Source organism: Macrobrachium rosenbergii, chromosome 39 (genome assembly GCF_040412425.1).
Source record: "Macrobrachium rosenbergii isolate ZJJX-2024 chromosome 39, ASM4041242v1, whole genome shotgun sequence".
NCBI lineage: Eukaryota > Metazoa > Arthropoda > Malacostraca > Decapoda > Palaemonidae > Macrobrachium > Macrobrachium rosenbergii.
In genome coordinates, this window is record NC_089779.1 from 2098853 (window position 1) to 2112674 (window position 13822).

Consider the following 13822-nt stretch of genomic DNA (forward strand, 5'->3'; position numbering starts at 1 on the left):
GCGTAAGGCAAACACAAATAACTCGCTAAAGACCACATACAACTACTCGAACATATACGACCGACTTTGCACGGAACTGTGAATGAAAGCCAGCCCGCTGCGTCGCATTTAACGATCTTACTGATAGGAAGTCGAAATGAAATACGACGCTGAAAATGTATTGCACTATACTTTTGGAGAGGCTCCCACGGGGCAAGGTTACTTGGATGCTGAGCGCACGCACGCACGCCTGCATTGAAAACTGTTCTGGTATTTAGTAAATATTGGAATCTGACTTCGTGATGTCAGGAAGTACCAGGGGAAGCTTTTATTTGCACGTTTCTTTTGTTTGTTTGTTGATACGTGCACAGCTTATACAGAATGTCTAAAGATATACCTACATATTAAAATATGCTTAGTAAGTGTTTATTTTGATTATGTACACACATTATCTTTATAATGTGAACATTATAAAGATAATGACCCCCAAATCCGAAAATCCTTGGGGGTCACTACCGGGGAAAGATCAGAAAAAAAAACGTATAAGTGTGGTGCTAAAGACAGCGTTAGGTCATGAACCGTGCAGATTGATGTCTCTCATGCGTTCATTAATCGAGGCGTGAGAGCCATCCGTCGCATTGAACCGGTATCCCCCCCCCCCCCCGGCCACGTCCCACCTCCCTCGCACTCCAAGCGCGGCTGTTGACGCTTGCGTGTGGAGCCGCGGCTGTTCGGTTTTCGTTTAGTAATCATAATTATACTTTTCCATGTTTGCATAATGTATAAGTATGTCTGTGGCTTGATTGGTAGCCTCGCTGCCTTGCCATGAGGGGAACCAGGTTCGATTCCTACCTAAAGGCTGGCGGATAGGCACACCTCACTAACAGTTCAGTGTGCGCCTGTTCACCTAAGCAGTGCGTTATGGTACTTAGTACCAATTAGGGTTAAATTAGGGCATGGGGCTAACACACCGCCTCTAAATGGAAAAATCTCTATAACGTGTGTACAAAAGCATATGCATTTATATATGTATATATGTATATATATATATATATATATATATATATATATATATATATATATATTTATTTATATATATATTTATATGTATGTATGTATGTATGTATGTATGTATGTATGTATGTATGTATATATATATATATATATATATATATATATATATATATATATATATATATATATATATATATATAGTGTGTGTGTGTGTGTGTGTGAATGCATCTATGCAGTTAAATGTGTAGCCATGCCAATAATAAAAAAAAAAAAAAAATACCAGAATTGATTTCAACTTTTCAGGCGTGTCATTTCTCGTCGCAGCAAAATGGAAATAAATGTATACGTGAATGAAATTGAATATTTGTAAAAAAGGAAAAACGTTTCTTTATTTAATAGTAAAAAAGAGAAGAAAAATAAACATGAAACTGAATCAGTTACAATTGACGTCACGAAAATTTATTGTTACTTTTGACACTTTTTAGAATATTGTGTCATTTTATAGTCGAGGGGAAAATGTGTGTTTTTCGTTTTGGTATGCAAATTAAAAATTAAATTTTTCGTTTGACATTCAGGTGAAAAGTATCTTTTATGTAAACGTAAGTTTTCGAGCACTTTTGAGATTTTAGGTCAGTGTAAATCATTTGTAAATCATTGGTATGTTTTCGATACGAATGGCAAAAAGTGAGATTTAAAAAGAACAAGTAAGTTGATATGGGATCAGCAAGATTTAAAAAGAACAAGTAAGTTGATATGGGATCAGCAAGATTTAAAAAGAACAAGTAAGTTGATATGAGATCAGCAAGATTTAAAAAGAACAAGTAAGTTGATATGGGATCAGCAAGGTTTAAAAAGAACAAGTAAGTGCATATTGGATTAATAAGATTTTATTTTTCTTTATCTTCACATGGTCATCTTTCTATTGTTTTAATTTAGTACTCTTATCTTTCATTGTTTTCCTGTTTTCTTCATGCCCTCTTTCATTATTCTTTCCACTGCATTCCCTCCCCGGATTTTTTCTTCACTGATCTCTCCTATCGCTCCTTCGCCTTATTTAGCAAAACATCTAAGGCACTAAGCTTCGGCAAGAATAATACTTGATGCTGAGCGACCCATTTCATCGTCAACGAAGCTTTTCTGTTCACAATAGAAGAAAATTTTATAGATAAAAAAATTGAGTTATCTCGATTCAATATCCTGCCGACATCGGCACAAACGTTTCGGTCCTCCCCATCCCCCTTCGCCTCCCGTCCTCCCTTCCTCCCTTCCCCCTTCAAAAATTGAAAGACAAATTGTCAAGCCTGATCTGATAATCTGGGGGCAGCTCTCGAAGCCTTTTGTTCAATGATGGCTGTTTGAACACCACCTACGTGTTCAAGGACCGCCCCATTGAACACTCGTCTAGTGATTTAACATCATCAAGCTGAGAATAGGTGTATTCAAATATTGGGAATTTTGACTCTCTCTCTCTCTCTCTCTCTCTCTCTCTCTCTCTCTCTCTCTCTCTCTCTCTCTCTCTCTTCATTTCTCAACAGCTTCCCTTTCTGTCGCGTAATAACAAATCCGTGGTACATTACATCTTATCTTTACGTAACTTAAAGCGTCTATATATCCATTTTCTTCGAAAAAAAATCCCCTCATCCCTTCCCGTGTCCAGTGTAGGCATTGTTTCCTAATTCTTATTACCATTTATCCTTTACGAGCCTGGTTTAAAAAGCATGCCGTTGTTTCATTTAGATAAACAAAGTCCCGTCCTAAAGTTCATAACGATTCATTTTTTCATCCCCAGGTGTCCAAAGCATCAGCGCGACTGACAGAGGTCCTGGACCCTTGCTGGTGCTGGAGCCAGCATCCAGGACTTACCTGACCAATAACACAGGTGTGACTCTGCGATGTGCCGCTCTGGGGACCCCTCCCCCTACCATCACCTGGCAGGGTGCTGCAGGCGACGTGGTGACCTCTCACCCAGGCATCAGGTAAGCTTCTGGCTTTAATGAATATTGGGCGTTTGCATACATTTTTTTTTTTTAGCATTTGCAGGCTTTTCCGCTTAATTTTTTCGTTATTTGTAGTTGTTTAAGGTTGAGAGAAAATAGGTGCAATGTTTAAAATGTTATGATGGTGTTTAATGTTGTGGTTTCGTAAAGTAGGCGTTTGTAGTAGTTGACCGAAGTTTAAAGTTCGTCCGTTTTTTTTTCCACTTAAAGCAATATGTTAGTTTTTCCCATGAAAGTAGGCTGTTTTTATTCATGAATGTTTTAACAGTCTAGAGAAAATCAAGGGTTTTAATTAAGAGAAATATGTATTGTATGAAATTCATCATGTGGTTACCAGGGGAATAAAATGTCTCCTTGAAATGTGTAATTAGATGGTAAAGCACTCCTACATTACTGCAGGAACTGTTTCAGAGGATAGGGCAGTGTGAAGCCTTTACCCGAGTGATGGAATGAAGCCACCATTTAATCGGTTTTAGAGTATGAACTGGTCATGTCGGCATTTGTAACTTCGAGGATAGATGCGAATCACGGGTTTACTCGGTTAAGCTAGTTACGAGGCGTTCAGTCTAATCAGTGTTTTTCAACAATTAGCTGGAAAGGACACTTACTGAAATTAGCTGGCGCACATTTCGTGGGAGGTTACCTAGGCTACGCTGATTTTAGTCTTCATTTTGCTTAGAAAATCACTCTGGTAAGAAATTTAATCTTCGAGAACATTGCGGAAGGTGGGTCTCCTTCACATTGTGAATTTAATATTAGATAATATTGAAGAAGATATGCGTCCTTCACATTGAGAATTTAATTTTAAAGAATATTGAGGAAGGTTGCTGTCCTTCACATGGAGAATTTAATCTTGTAGAATATTGAGAAAAGTTGGTGTCCTTCACATTGAGAATATAAGCTTAGAGAATACTGAGGAAGGTTGGTGTCCTTCACATGGAGAATTTAATCTTAGAGAATATTGACAATTTTTCTTTTAATCTTCTTGGGTATCATTATGGCCCACTGCCCATCACATCAGGTTCTTGCGGTGTTTTGCGTTAATGTCTGGAGTGAGGTTATGTGTGTCTGACATCATATTAATCATTGGATGTTGATTTCTCAACCTGGTCACTCAATTTCACGAAATTTTGAAAAATTGGATTACTACATACACTTCTTAAATCGATAAGGATAGGTACCAAAAAGTATGATTTGACAAATTCAAATATATAAAGCAAAAACCAAAAAATTAAACGTTAAATAATTATATTTAGAAATAAAACTGCTTAGAGCACAAAAGTATTGCGGACAAAAAGATACCCTCTCTCTCTCTCTCTCTCTCTCTCTCTCTCTCTCTCTCTCTCTCTCTCTCTCTCTCTCTCTCTCTCTCTCTCAAGTGCCGAAAATATGCACAAGCAGAGTATGGCGTTAGAGTGAATACGCCATTTGTCAAATTTAGAATGAGTAAGCCATTTGCCAAATTTTTCGGTCACAAAATGACCATTTTATTTCGTTTTTGGAAATACATTGCTGTAGTAATTTTCATTTTGTTTTTGGGCTCTTAATTCATAGCCATCTCATCTTTGTGATACATTTGCAATTTATTATTATTATTATTATTATTATTATTATTATTATTATTATTATTATTATTATTAGTGGTGGTAGTAGTAGTAGTGTTCACCATGAGCACATAAATAAATGTAAAAAAGGCGTATCTCACAGTATTAGAGAGACAGTAATTAGTAAAAAAAAAATCTAATTCATTACTTGCATAGAAATATTTTTGTCACTGAATGTTTTATATGATTCATCGGTTTTTGCATATTCATCCTATGTATCGTCATCAATTTTAGTCGTTTCATCTTCCGACTTACTTTTTTTTTGTTACTCAGCGTTATACATATTATTCTTTTTTTTTTTAAATTGCAGTTGCTGGATTTTATTTTTAATCTTCACACTGGTTTTTTTTTTCAAGTAAAAAAAATTGTTCTTTTTCATATTTTTCTGTGACCCCTTTGTGGCTTTATTTTGTTGCTCCTCAGTTGTATATTTGGCGTTCAGCTGAGCTTGTTTCATCTGGTCTTTATGCCATTTTAGTTCATTAAGAGATGTTACTTATGCAATTTGAGTATTTTCGATAATATTCTAAATCCTTGAATCTTTGCCAGATAGTGAACCCCAAAGAGTCCAGTCTCGGATAATGACCCCCAAGAAATATTAGTCCTAGATAACGACCCCCGAGCCTTGTTGGGGTCACTATCTAGGAAAGATCACTCCTAGATAGTGACCCCCAAGTAGACCAGTCTTAGATAATGACCCCCAAGATATATCAGTCCTAGATAACGACCCCCGAGCCTTGGTGGGGGTCACTATCTAGGAAAGATCCCTCCTAGATAGTGACCCCCAAGTAGACCAGTCTTAGATAATGACCCCCAAGATATATCAGTCCTAGATAACGACCCCCGAGCCTTGGTGGGGGTCACTATCTAGGAAAGATCACTCCTAGATAGTGACCCCCAAGTAGTCCAGTCTTAGATAATGACCCCCAAGATATATCAGTCCTAGATAACGACCCCCGAGCCTTGGTGGGGGGTCTCTTTCTAGGAAAGACCCAAATCCATAAAACGAAGATGGAGGCACTTTAGTCAAACCTGAGGTTACTTTGATTGACACTGTCACATTCAAACCTGAGGTTACTTTGATTGACACTGTCACATTCAAACCTGAGGTTACTTTGATTGACACTGTCACATTCAAACCTGAGGTTACTTTGATTGACACTGTCACATTCAAACCTGAGGTTACTTTGATTGACACTGTCACATTCAAACCTGAGGTTACTTTGATTGACACTGTCACATTCAAACCTGAGGTTACTTTGATTGACACTGTCACATTCAAACCTGAGGTTACTTTGATTGACACTGTCACATGTATCCCCCCCCTTAGTCGTCCTTTGCCTTAACCTTTATTTAAATACTCAAGAAACATTCTTGTATGCACTTGTTGATATTTTGTTGATTTGTCATCATTGGTTTTGTCTGTATATTTCTCCACCTGTTTGTGTTGAATCATTCTTTGGAAGTTTTCTTGGCAAGGTAATAGCCATGTCAGTATGCGCTCATGTTGAACAGGAACTCTAATTCAACTATCAAATATTCTTAAATAAAAAATGTAGAACATTGTAATGTAGCTGGTATAGGTGACGTGCATTGCATAATTAATGTCGTTAACAATGGTTATGAAATGTAATTCTTACGTCCCATTGAATGACGGCGCTCCACGATCAGTTAGGAAACTATCGTCAAAATTTTGCTTATAAGCAAATCCTGCCGTTGTATGACAGGATTTGCACCGGGTGTCATCGCGCGGCTTGAGACACATCCTCGAATTAAGTGGGTTTTTTACGGCGTGATCTAATGGCGCTTCAAAAACAAAACGAAGCACTTCAAGTCTTCACTCGGTTATGTCGAGGGCTTTTAGGTTGACGCTTCGAAGATTTTCTCTCTCGCTCAGTTATTTCCACTACCTGTTTACCTTTCATTTACGTAGGCGGACATGTGCACACGGGTAAGTGTGTTGAGTAACGTCCGTGGATATGCCCGTACCTGAATGCTCGTTCATCGAAATTTAAAAGATATTCGGTTATAAAATACAACATTGGAGATGAGTGTGTAGACGAGGAATGACTCCGGAAAGTATACGCTGCATGGGCTGACATTACCAACGATATGTATTGCAGGAGAGAGAGAGAGAGAGAGAGAGAGAGAGAGAGAGAGAGAGAGAGAGAGAGAGAGAGAGAGAGAGGGGGTGGGGCGGGGTATCGGCAGTATTGATATTTGACACCGCCGATGACACTGATTAAATAGATGTAAAGAAAACAGCGTTGGGGCACAGTGCCATTAGATAATTAATGTGAGCCACGAGAGAATTGTGAAAAACCCGAAGTCTCATGTTTTTCTTTCTCTCTCCTTCCCCTTCTCGTTCTGCTCTTCAACACCCAGCTTCTTTGTTCACTTGTGGAAATTTGACGCTGAGAGTTGTGCACTCTTTTTAATCACATTTATGGCACTTTTTTTGCGACATTTCCTCTCCGAAACTTGTTTGCTTAATTCTTTTTGCATACATTTCTGTGACATGTTCTTTTCGATGAGTACTCCACGCACAGAACTTATCAGACTTCGGTATAAACCATTCTCTGACGACAATCTGGTCCGTTAGATTTTTCTCCAAGTTTTTCCCATAAAATGCCCTTTCGTTTGCATGGAAATTTGTTTGCTTAATTCTTCTTGCATACATTTCTGTGACATGTTCTTTTCGATGAGTACTCCACGCACAGAACTTATCAGACTTCGGTATAAACAATTCTCTGACGACAATCTGATCCGTTAGATTTTTCTCCAAGTTATTTTTCATTTAATGCCTTTTCGTTTGCATGTGTTCACTCGGGGTTGGGGGAGGGTCGTCCCCTTTGACGTACCATCCTTCACAGGTAATGCCATAGGTAAAAAGTACCTCTCCTTTTGGCCACAACAGCCACATAAATTTCGGCTTTCGCGTGGCGTGCGGCCGCCACCTTTTCTCCTCAGCATCCTACAGTCAAAGGCTTTTTCGTTCATTGTTATTAAAGGAGGGAGCTGGTCGGCTGTTACTATTGGTTTCTGTAAGGATTCTCCCTCCTGACAGGTACTTGAGAAGAAATTTAAAAGCGCTAGAAGATTGTCGAGGCGGTAAAAGCGTGTTTTTGGGTAAGGAAGAAAATATGTTCGTCTAAATTCTTGCGGTTGTTTTGGTCTGTTGTTTAGGATAAAATTCATTGCACGTATATTAGTGCATATTGACGTTCACAGATGTTTTGCTGCCCCACTTTCTGACTATTTGTTTTTGGTTTATAGTGGTCTTGTGCTGAATGACATGATTTTGTTCCATGTTCGACTGATTCATTCGTTATTTTAGATTTGTTTTCTTGATCTGTATGTTAAATCACGCATATTAACTAGGCAAAAATAGACATTTGGTTGGGTCACAGGGAGGCGCGAGAGCCAGTGACGTAAGCGAGCGTCAACTTTTGAGACGCGGAAAGTTGCAACCCTCAAGTCTTCGAGATGTCTGAAGTTGAGACTGCTACCGCGTCCAGAGGGTGGGAAGTTGATACTGTCGATTCCAGATGGGGGAGGAAAGTTTGGACGGCATGGCCCGGGCCGAGGAGGAAAGACGCCATGTTGTTCTCCAGATTTCCTGCCCAACACCTCAAACTTGTGCAGAATGGAAACCAACGCCTCACCTCTCCATCTCACCTTGGCTTTTTCATCCTGATGAGCTGAGAGTGACTCAGTTTGTTCTCTTTATTCACTCTTGAGTTGAGGTTCAGATCAGATTCAGCAGATTTTAGCGACTTTTTTTAGTTCTCATTTATTGATGTGCTCATTTCTTTATTTAGGTTTCTTCGATTTGTTCCAGGTAGTTGATTGACATTTTCTTGCGATGATACCGTTACAGATGGTCTTGCGATGATACTGTTACAGATGGTCTTGCAATGATACCGTTGCAGATGGTCTTGCAATGATACCGTTGCAGATGATGGTCTTGCAATGATACCGTTGCAGATGATGGTCTTGCAATGATACCGTTGCAGATGGTCTTGCAATGATACTGTTACAGATGGTCTTGTAATGATACTGTTACAGATGGTCTTGCAATGATACCATTACAGATGGTCTTGCAATGATACCATTACAGATGATCTTGCAATGATACCGTTACAGATGGTCTTGCAATGATACCGTTGCAGATGGTCTTGCAGTGATACCGTTACAGATGGTCTTGCAATGATACCGTTGCAGATGGTCTTGCAATGATACCGTTACAGATGGTCTTGCAATGATACCATTACAGATGATCTTGCAATGATACCGTTACAGATGGTCTTGCAATGATACCGTTGCAGATGGTCTTGCAATGATACCGTTACTGATGGTCTTGCAATGATACCGTTACAGATGGTCTTGCAGTGATACCGTTACAGATGGTCTTGCAGTGATACCGTTACAGATGGTCTTGCAATGATACCGTTACAGATGGTCTTGCAATGATACCGTTACAGATGGTCTTGCAATGATACCGTTGCAGATGGTCTTGCAATGATACCGTTACAGATGGTCTTGCAATGATACCGTTACAGATGGTCTTGCAGTGATACCGTTACAGATGGTCTTGCAGTGATACCGTTACAGATGGTCTTGCAATGATACCGTTACAGATGGTCTTGCAGTGATACCGTTACAGATGGTCTTGCAATGATACGTTACAGATGGTCTTGCAGTAATACCGTTACAGATGGTCTTGCAATGATACCGTTACAGATGGTCTTGCAGTGATACTGTTACAGATGGTCTTGCAATGATACCGTTACAGATGGTCTTGCAGTGATACCGTTACAGATGGTCTTGCAATGATACCGTTACAGATGGTCTTGCAATGATACCGTTACAGATGGTCTTGCAATGATACCGTTACAGATGGTCTTGCAATGATACCGTTACAGATGGTCTTGCAATGATACCGTTACAGATGGTCTTGCAATGATACCGTTACAGATGGTCTTGCAGTGATACCGTTACAGATGGTCTTGCAGTGATACCGTTACAGATGGTCTTGCAATGATACCGTTACAGATGGTCTTGCAGTGATACCGTTACAGATGGTCTTGCAATGATACCGTTGCAGATGGTCTTGCAATGATACCGTTACAGATGGTCTTGCAATGATACCGTTACAGATGGTCTTGCAGTGATACCGTTACAGATGGTCTTGCAATGATACCGTTGCAGATGGTCTTGCAGTGATACCGTTACAGATGGTCTTGCAGTGATACCGTTACAGATGGTCTTGCAATGATACCGTTACAGATGGTCTTGCAATGATACCGTTGCAGATGGTCTTGCAATGATACCGTTGCAGATGGTCTTGCAATGATACCGTTGCAGATGGTCTTGCAGTGATACCGTTACAGATGGTCTTGCAGTGATACCGTTACAGATGGTCTTGCAGTGATACCGTTACAGATGGTCTTGCAATGATACCGTTACAGATGGTCTTGCAATGATACCGTTGCAGATGGTCTTGCAATGATACCGTTGCAGATGGTCTTGCAATGATACCGTTACTGATGGTCTTGCAATGATACCGTTACAGATGGTCTTGCAATGATACCGTTGCAGATGGTCTTGCAATGATACCGTTACTGATGGTCTTGCAATGATACCGTTACAGATGGTCTTGCAGTGATACCGTTACAGATGGTCTTGCAGTGATACCGTTGCAGATGGTCTTGCAATGATACCGTTACTGATGGTCTTGCAATGATACCGTTACAGATGGTCTTGCAATGATACCGTTGCAGATGGTCTTGCAATGATACCGTTGCAGATGGTCTTGCAATGATACCGTTACTGATGGTCTTGCAATGATACCGTTACAGATGGTCTTGCAATGATACCGTTGCAGATGGTCTTGCAATGATACCGTTACTGATGGTCTTGCAATGATACCGTTACAGATGGTCTTGCAGTGATACCGTTGCAGATGGTCTTGCAATGATACCGTTACTGATGGTCTTGCAGTGATACCGTTACAGATGGTCTTGCAATGATACCGTTACAGATGGTCTTGCAGTGATACCGTTACAGATGGTCTTGCAGTGATACCGTTACAGATGGTCTTGCAGTGATACCGTTGCAGATGGTCTTGCAATGATACCGTTACAGATGGTCTTGCAATGATACCGTTACAGATGGTCTTGCAGTGATACTGTTGCAGATGGTCTTGCAATGATACCGTTACGTTACTGATGGTCTTGCAATGATACCGTTACAGATGGTCTTGCAATGATACTGTTGCAGATGGTCTTGCAATGATACCGTTACTGATGGTCTTGCAATGATACCGTTACAGATGGTCTTGCAGTGATACCGTTACAGATGGTCTTGCAGTGATACCGTTACAGATGGTCTTGCAATGATACCGTTACAGATGGTCTTGCAGTGATACCGTTACAGATGGTCTTGCAATGATACCGTTACAGATGGTCTTGCAGTAATACCGTTACAGATGGTCTTGCAATGATACCGTTACAGATGGTCTTGCAGTGATACCGTTACAGATGGTCTTGCAGTGATACCGTTACAGATGGTCTTGCAATGATACCGTTACAGATGGTCTTGCAATGATACCGTTACAGATGGTCTTGCAATGATACCGTTACAGATGGTCTTGCAATGATACCGTTACAGATGGTCTTGCAATGATACCAATGTTACAGATGGTCTTGCAATGATACCGTTACAGATGGTCTTGCAATGATACCGTTGCAGATGGTCTTGCAATGATACCGTTACAGATGGTCTTGCAGTGATACTGTTACAGATGGTCTTGCAGTGATACCGTTACAGATGGTCTTGCAATGATACCGTTACAGATGGTCTTGCAATGATACCGTTGCAGATGGTCTTGCAATGATACCATTACAGATGGTCTTGCAATGATACCGTTACAGATGGTCTTGCAATGATACCATTACAGATGATCTTGCAATGATACCGTTACAGATGGTCTTGCAATGATACCGTTGCAGATGGTCTTGCAGTGATACCGTTACAGATGGTCTTGCAATGATACCGTTACAGAAGGTCAAAAGTTCCAGCGTACAGAGCTTGCAACGTTGCCTTGATCTTTTACTTCGTGTTGCGCACTCATCTTTATTTAGTCGTTTGTACATTTCGTCAGTTTTTTTATGTTTTATTTAGTAGGGTCTTCCACTTCCTCTTTTGATATATATATGATATTCTGTTCTTTGGAAGCTATTTTATCCAGTTGTTTTTTTTTATTTCATTTTGAAGATTGCTTTTCTGAAAACCGATTTTTCATGTGCATGACCCAGGTGGCCTTACCGGTAATGAAACCTCATGCTGACATGTGGCAGAATCTTAGAGAAGGAAATGCGAAGAAACATAGTACATTTGATTTACGTAGGTTGCAGCAAAGGTAGAAGGACGCTAATGTTAGAAATGGATTTGTAAAGAGTTTTCCATAAGTAGGTTAGGTGATGAATGCTAATTCACATTAGTTTAAAATCGATCTTACCTCTATCGGAAAAGCTGTCAGTCGACTTTCAAAGATAAATTTGCTGTAGTGAAGTTTTTCTTTATTTTCTCGGCTGCATTTTAGCATTCAGCATTCATCGAAGCCTCTGTAAAACCTCATGTAAAAATGCAAGAGGCATTTCGAAAATGCGAAAGCGAGCCTGCAATGGAGTCTCCTCTGATCAATTATAAATTCAGGTTGACTTGCGAATCAAAAAAATGTGAATATTTTTTCCCAAACAAAGGGCTTTAAAGGTTGGCATTCGTCCATTTGTTGACGTCTCTGTGATGGAATATGCTGATGTGTTTTTCTGAAAGGAGCGCAGGGAAGCGTTCCCATGAAAGCCATGGTTCTCTCCCGGCTTTGCCGCGTAATTATTGCTACGTCCAAAAATCCCTCCAAATAACCCAGCCATTTTTTTCACAAATAGTGGAATTAATCTCCGTAAGGCTACAAAACAATTTTTGATCCCTTTTAAACTAAACAATTAAAATAGGCAAGCCTTTGGAACCAAACAAAATTCCTCCCAAAACCATTTAGTGATGTTTTGATTTAATTGAAGCTTCAGAGGAAATATTTCCCGTAGAGGACGTCCGAAATGATTTATTATATGACTCAATTATTATTGCCAAACATTTGATCTTTACGTGTACGAGTCTCTCTGTTAGTTTTGTAATAAACGTATGAATAATTAAAACCATTGTATTCCCATGTAATTTGATTAATGAATTTTGAATTACTCACGAAGTGATGAAGTGTATTAATTTTTTCTACGTCAGTAATTGAGATATTGAATTTCAGAGACTGTGAATGTTATATCCTGTAAGTCATGCAAAGCAGTTATATTTTTAGGTTAGGTTAGTTTATTTCCACGTTGATATAATGCCACCTTCATGTATTTTCTTCAGAGTAAAACTTGTGCATGACTGCTAACTCATTCAAACCATACCCATAGTGAATTTACAAACATTAATATGTTTCATGAACACAGAACATCGTCATTTCTTTTTCTAGTAGGAGCAAATTCAGTGAATGAAGTCGCATTACATTTTGCCAGTTCTACCTTACTCTCTTGGAAGGAGTATGTTCCACCTTACTGTCCTGGAAGGAGTATGTTCCACCTTACTGTCCTGGAAGGAGTATGTTCCACCTTACTGTCCTGGAAGGAGTATGTTCCACCTTACTGTCCTGGAAGGAGTATGTTCCACCTTCCTGTCCTGGAAGGAGTATGTTCCACCTTCCTGTCCTGGAAGGAGTATGTTCCACCTTACTGTCCTGGAAGGAGTATGTTCCACCTTACTGTCCTGAAAGGAGTATGTTCCACCTTACTGTCCTGAAAGGAGTATGTTCCACCTTACTGTCCTGGAAGGAGTATGTTCCACCTTCCTGTCCTGGAAGGAGTATGTTCCACCTTACTGTCCTGGAAGGAGTATGTTCCACCTTACTGTCCTGAAAGGAGTATGTTCCACCTTACTGTCCTGAAAGGAGTATGTTCCACCTTCCTGTCAGAAGGAGTATGTTCCACCTTACTGTCCTGGAAGGAGTATGTTCCACCTTCCTGTCCTGGAAGGAGTATGTTCCACCTTCCTGTCCTGGAAGGAGTATGTTCCACCTTACTGTCCTGGAAGGAATATGTTCCGTATAACTGACTCCTTGAGAAAAACGGCTTGAAATAGTAATGAGGATATTGACGACGTATCCAAGAA

The 13822-nt window shown here is 39.9% G+C and overlaps 1 protein-coding gene across 12 annotated transcripts in view; it reads left to right on the top strand.

The window, feature by feature from the left end:
• LOC136825636 (cell adhesion molecule Dscam1-like) overlaps positions 1 to 13822 on the top strand; it is a 483321-nt gene that overhangs the window by 159658 nt on the left and 309841 nt on the right. For all 12 annotated transcript variants that reach the window (XR_010849384.1, XM_067082260.1, XM_067082254.1 and 9 more), the window contains exon 3: positions 2783 to 2969. Coding sequence is in view for 11 of the 12 variants with exons in the window: in XM_067082260.1 (XP_066938361.1) it covers positions 2783 to 2969 (187 nt within the window). In the remaining variant the exon portion in view is untranslated. The remainder of the gene's footprint in view (positions 1 to 2782; positions 2970 to 13822) is intronic.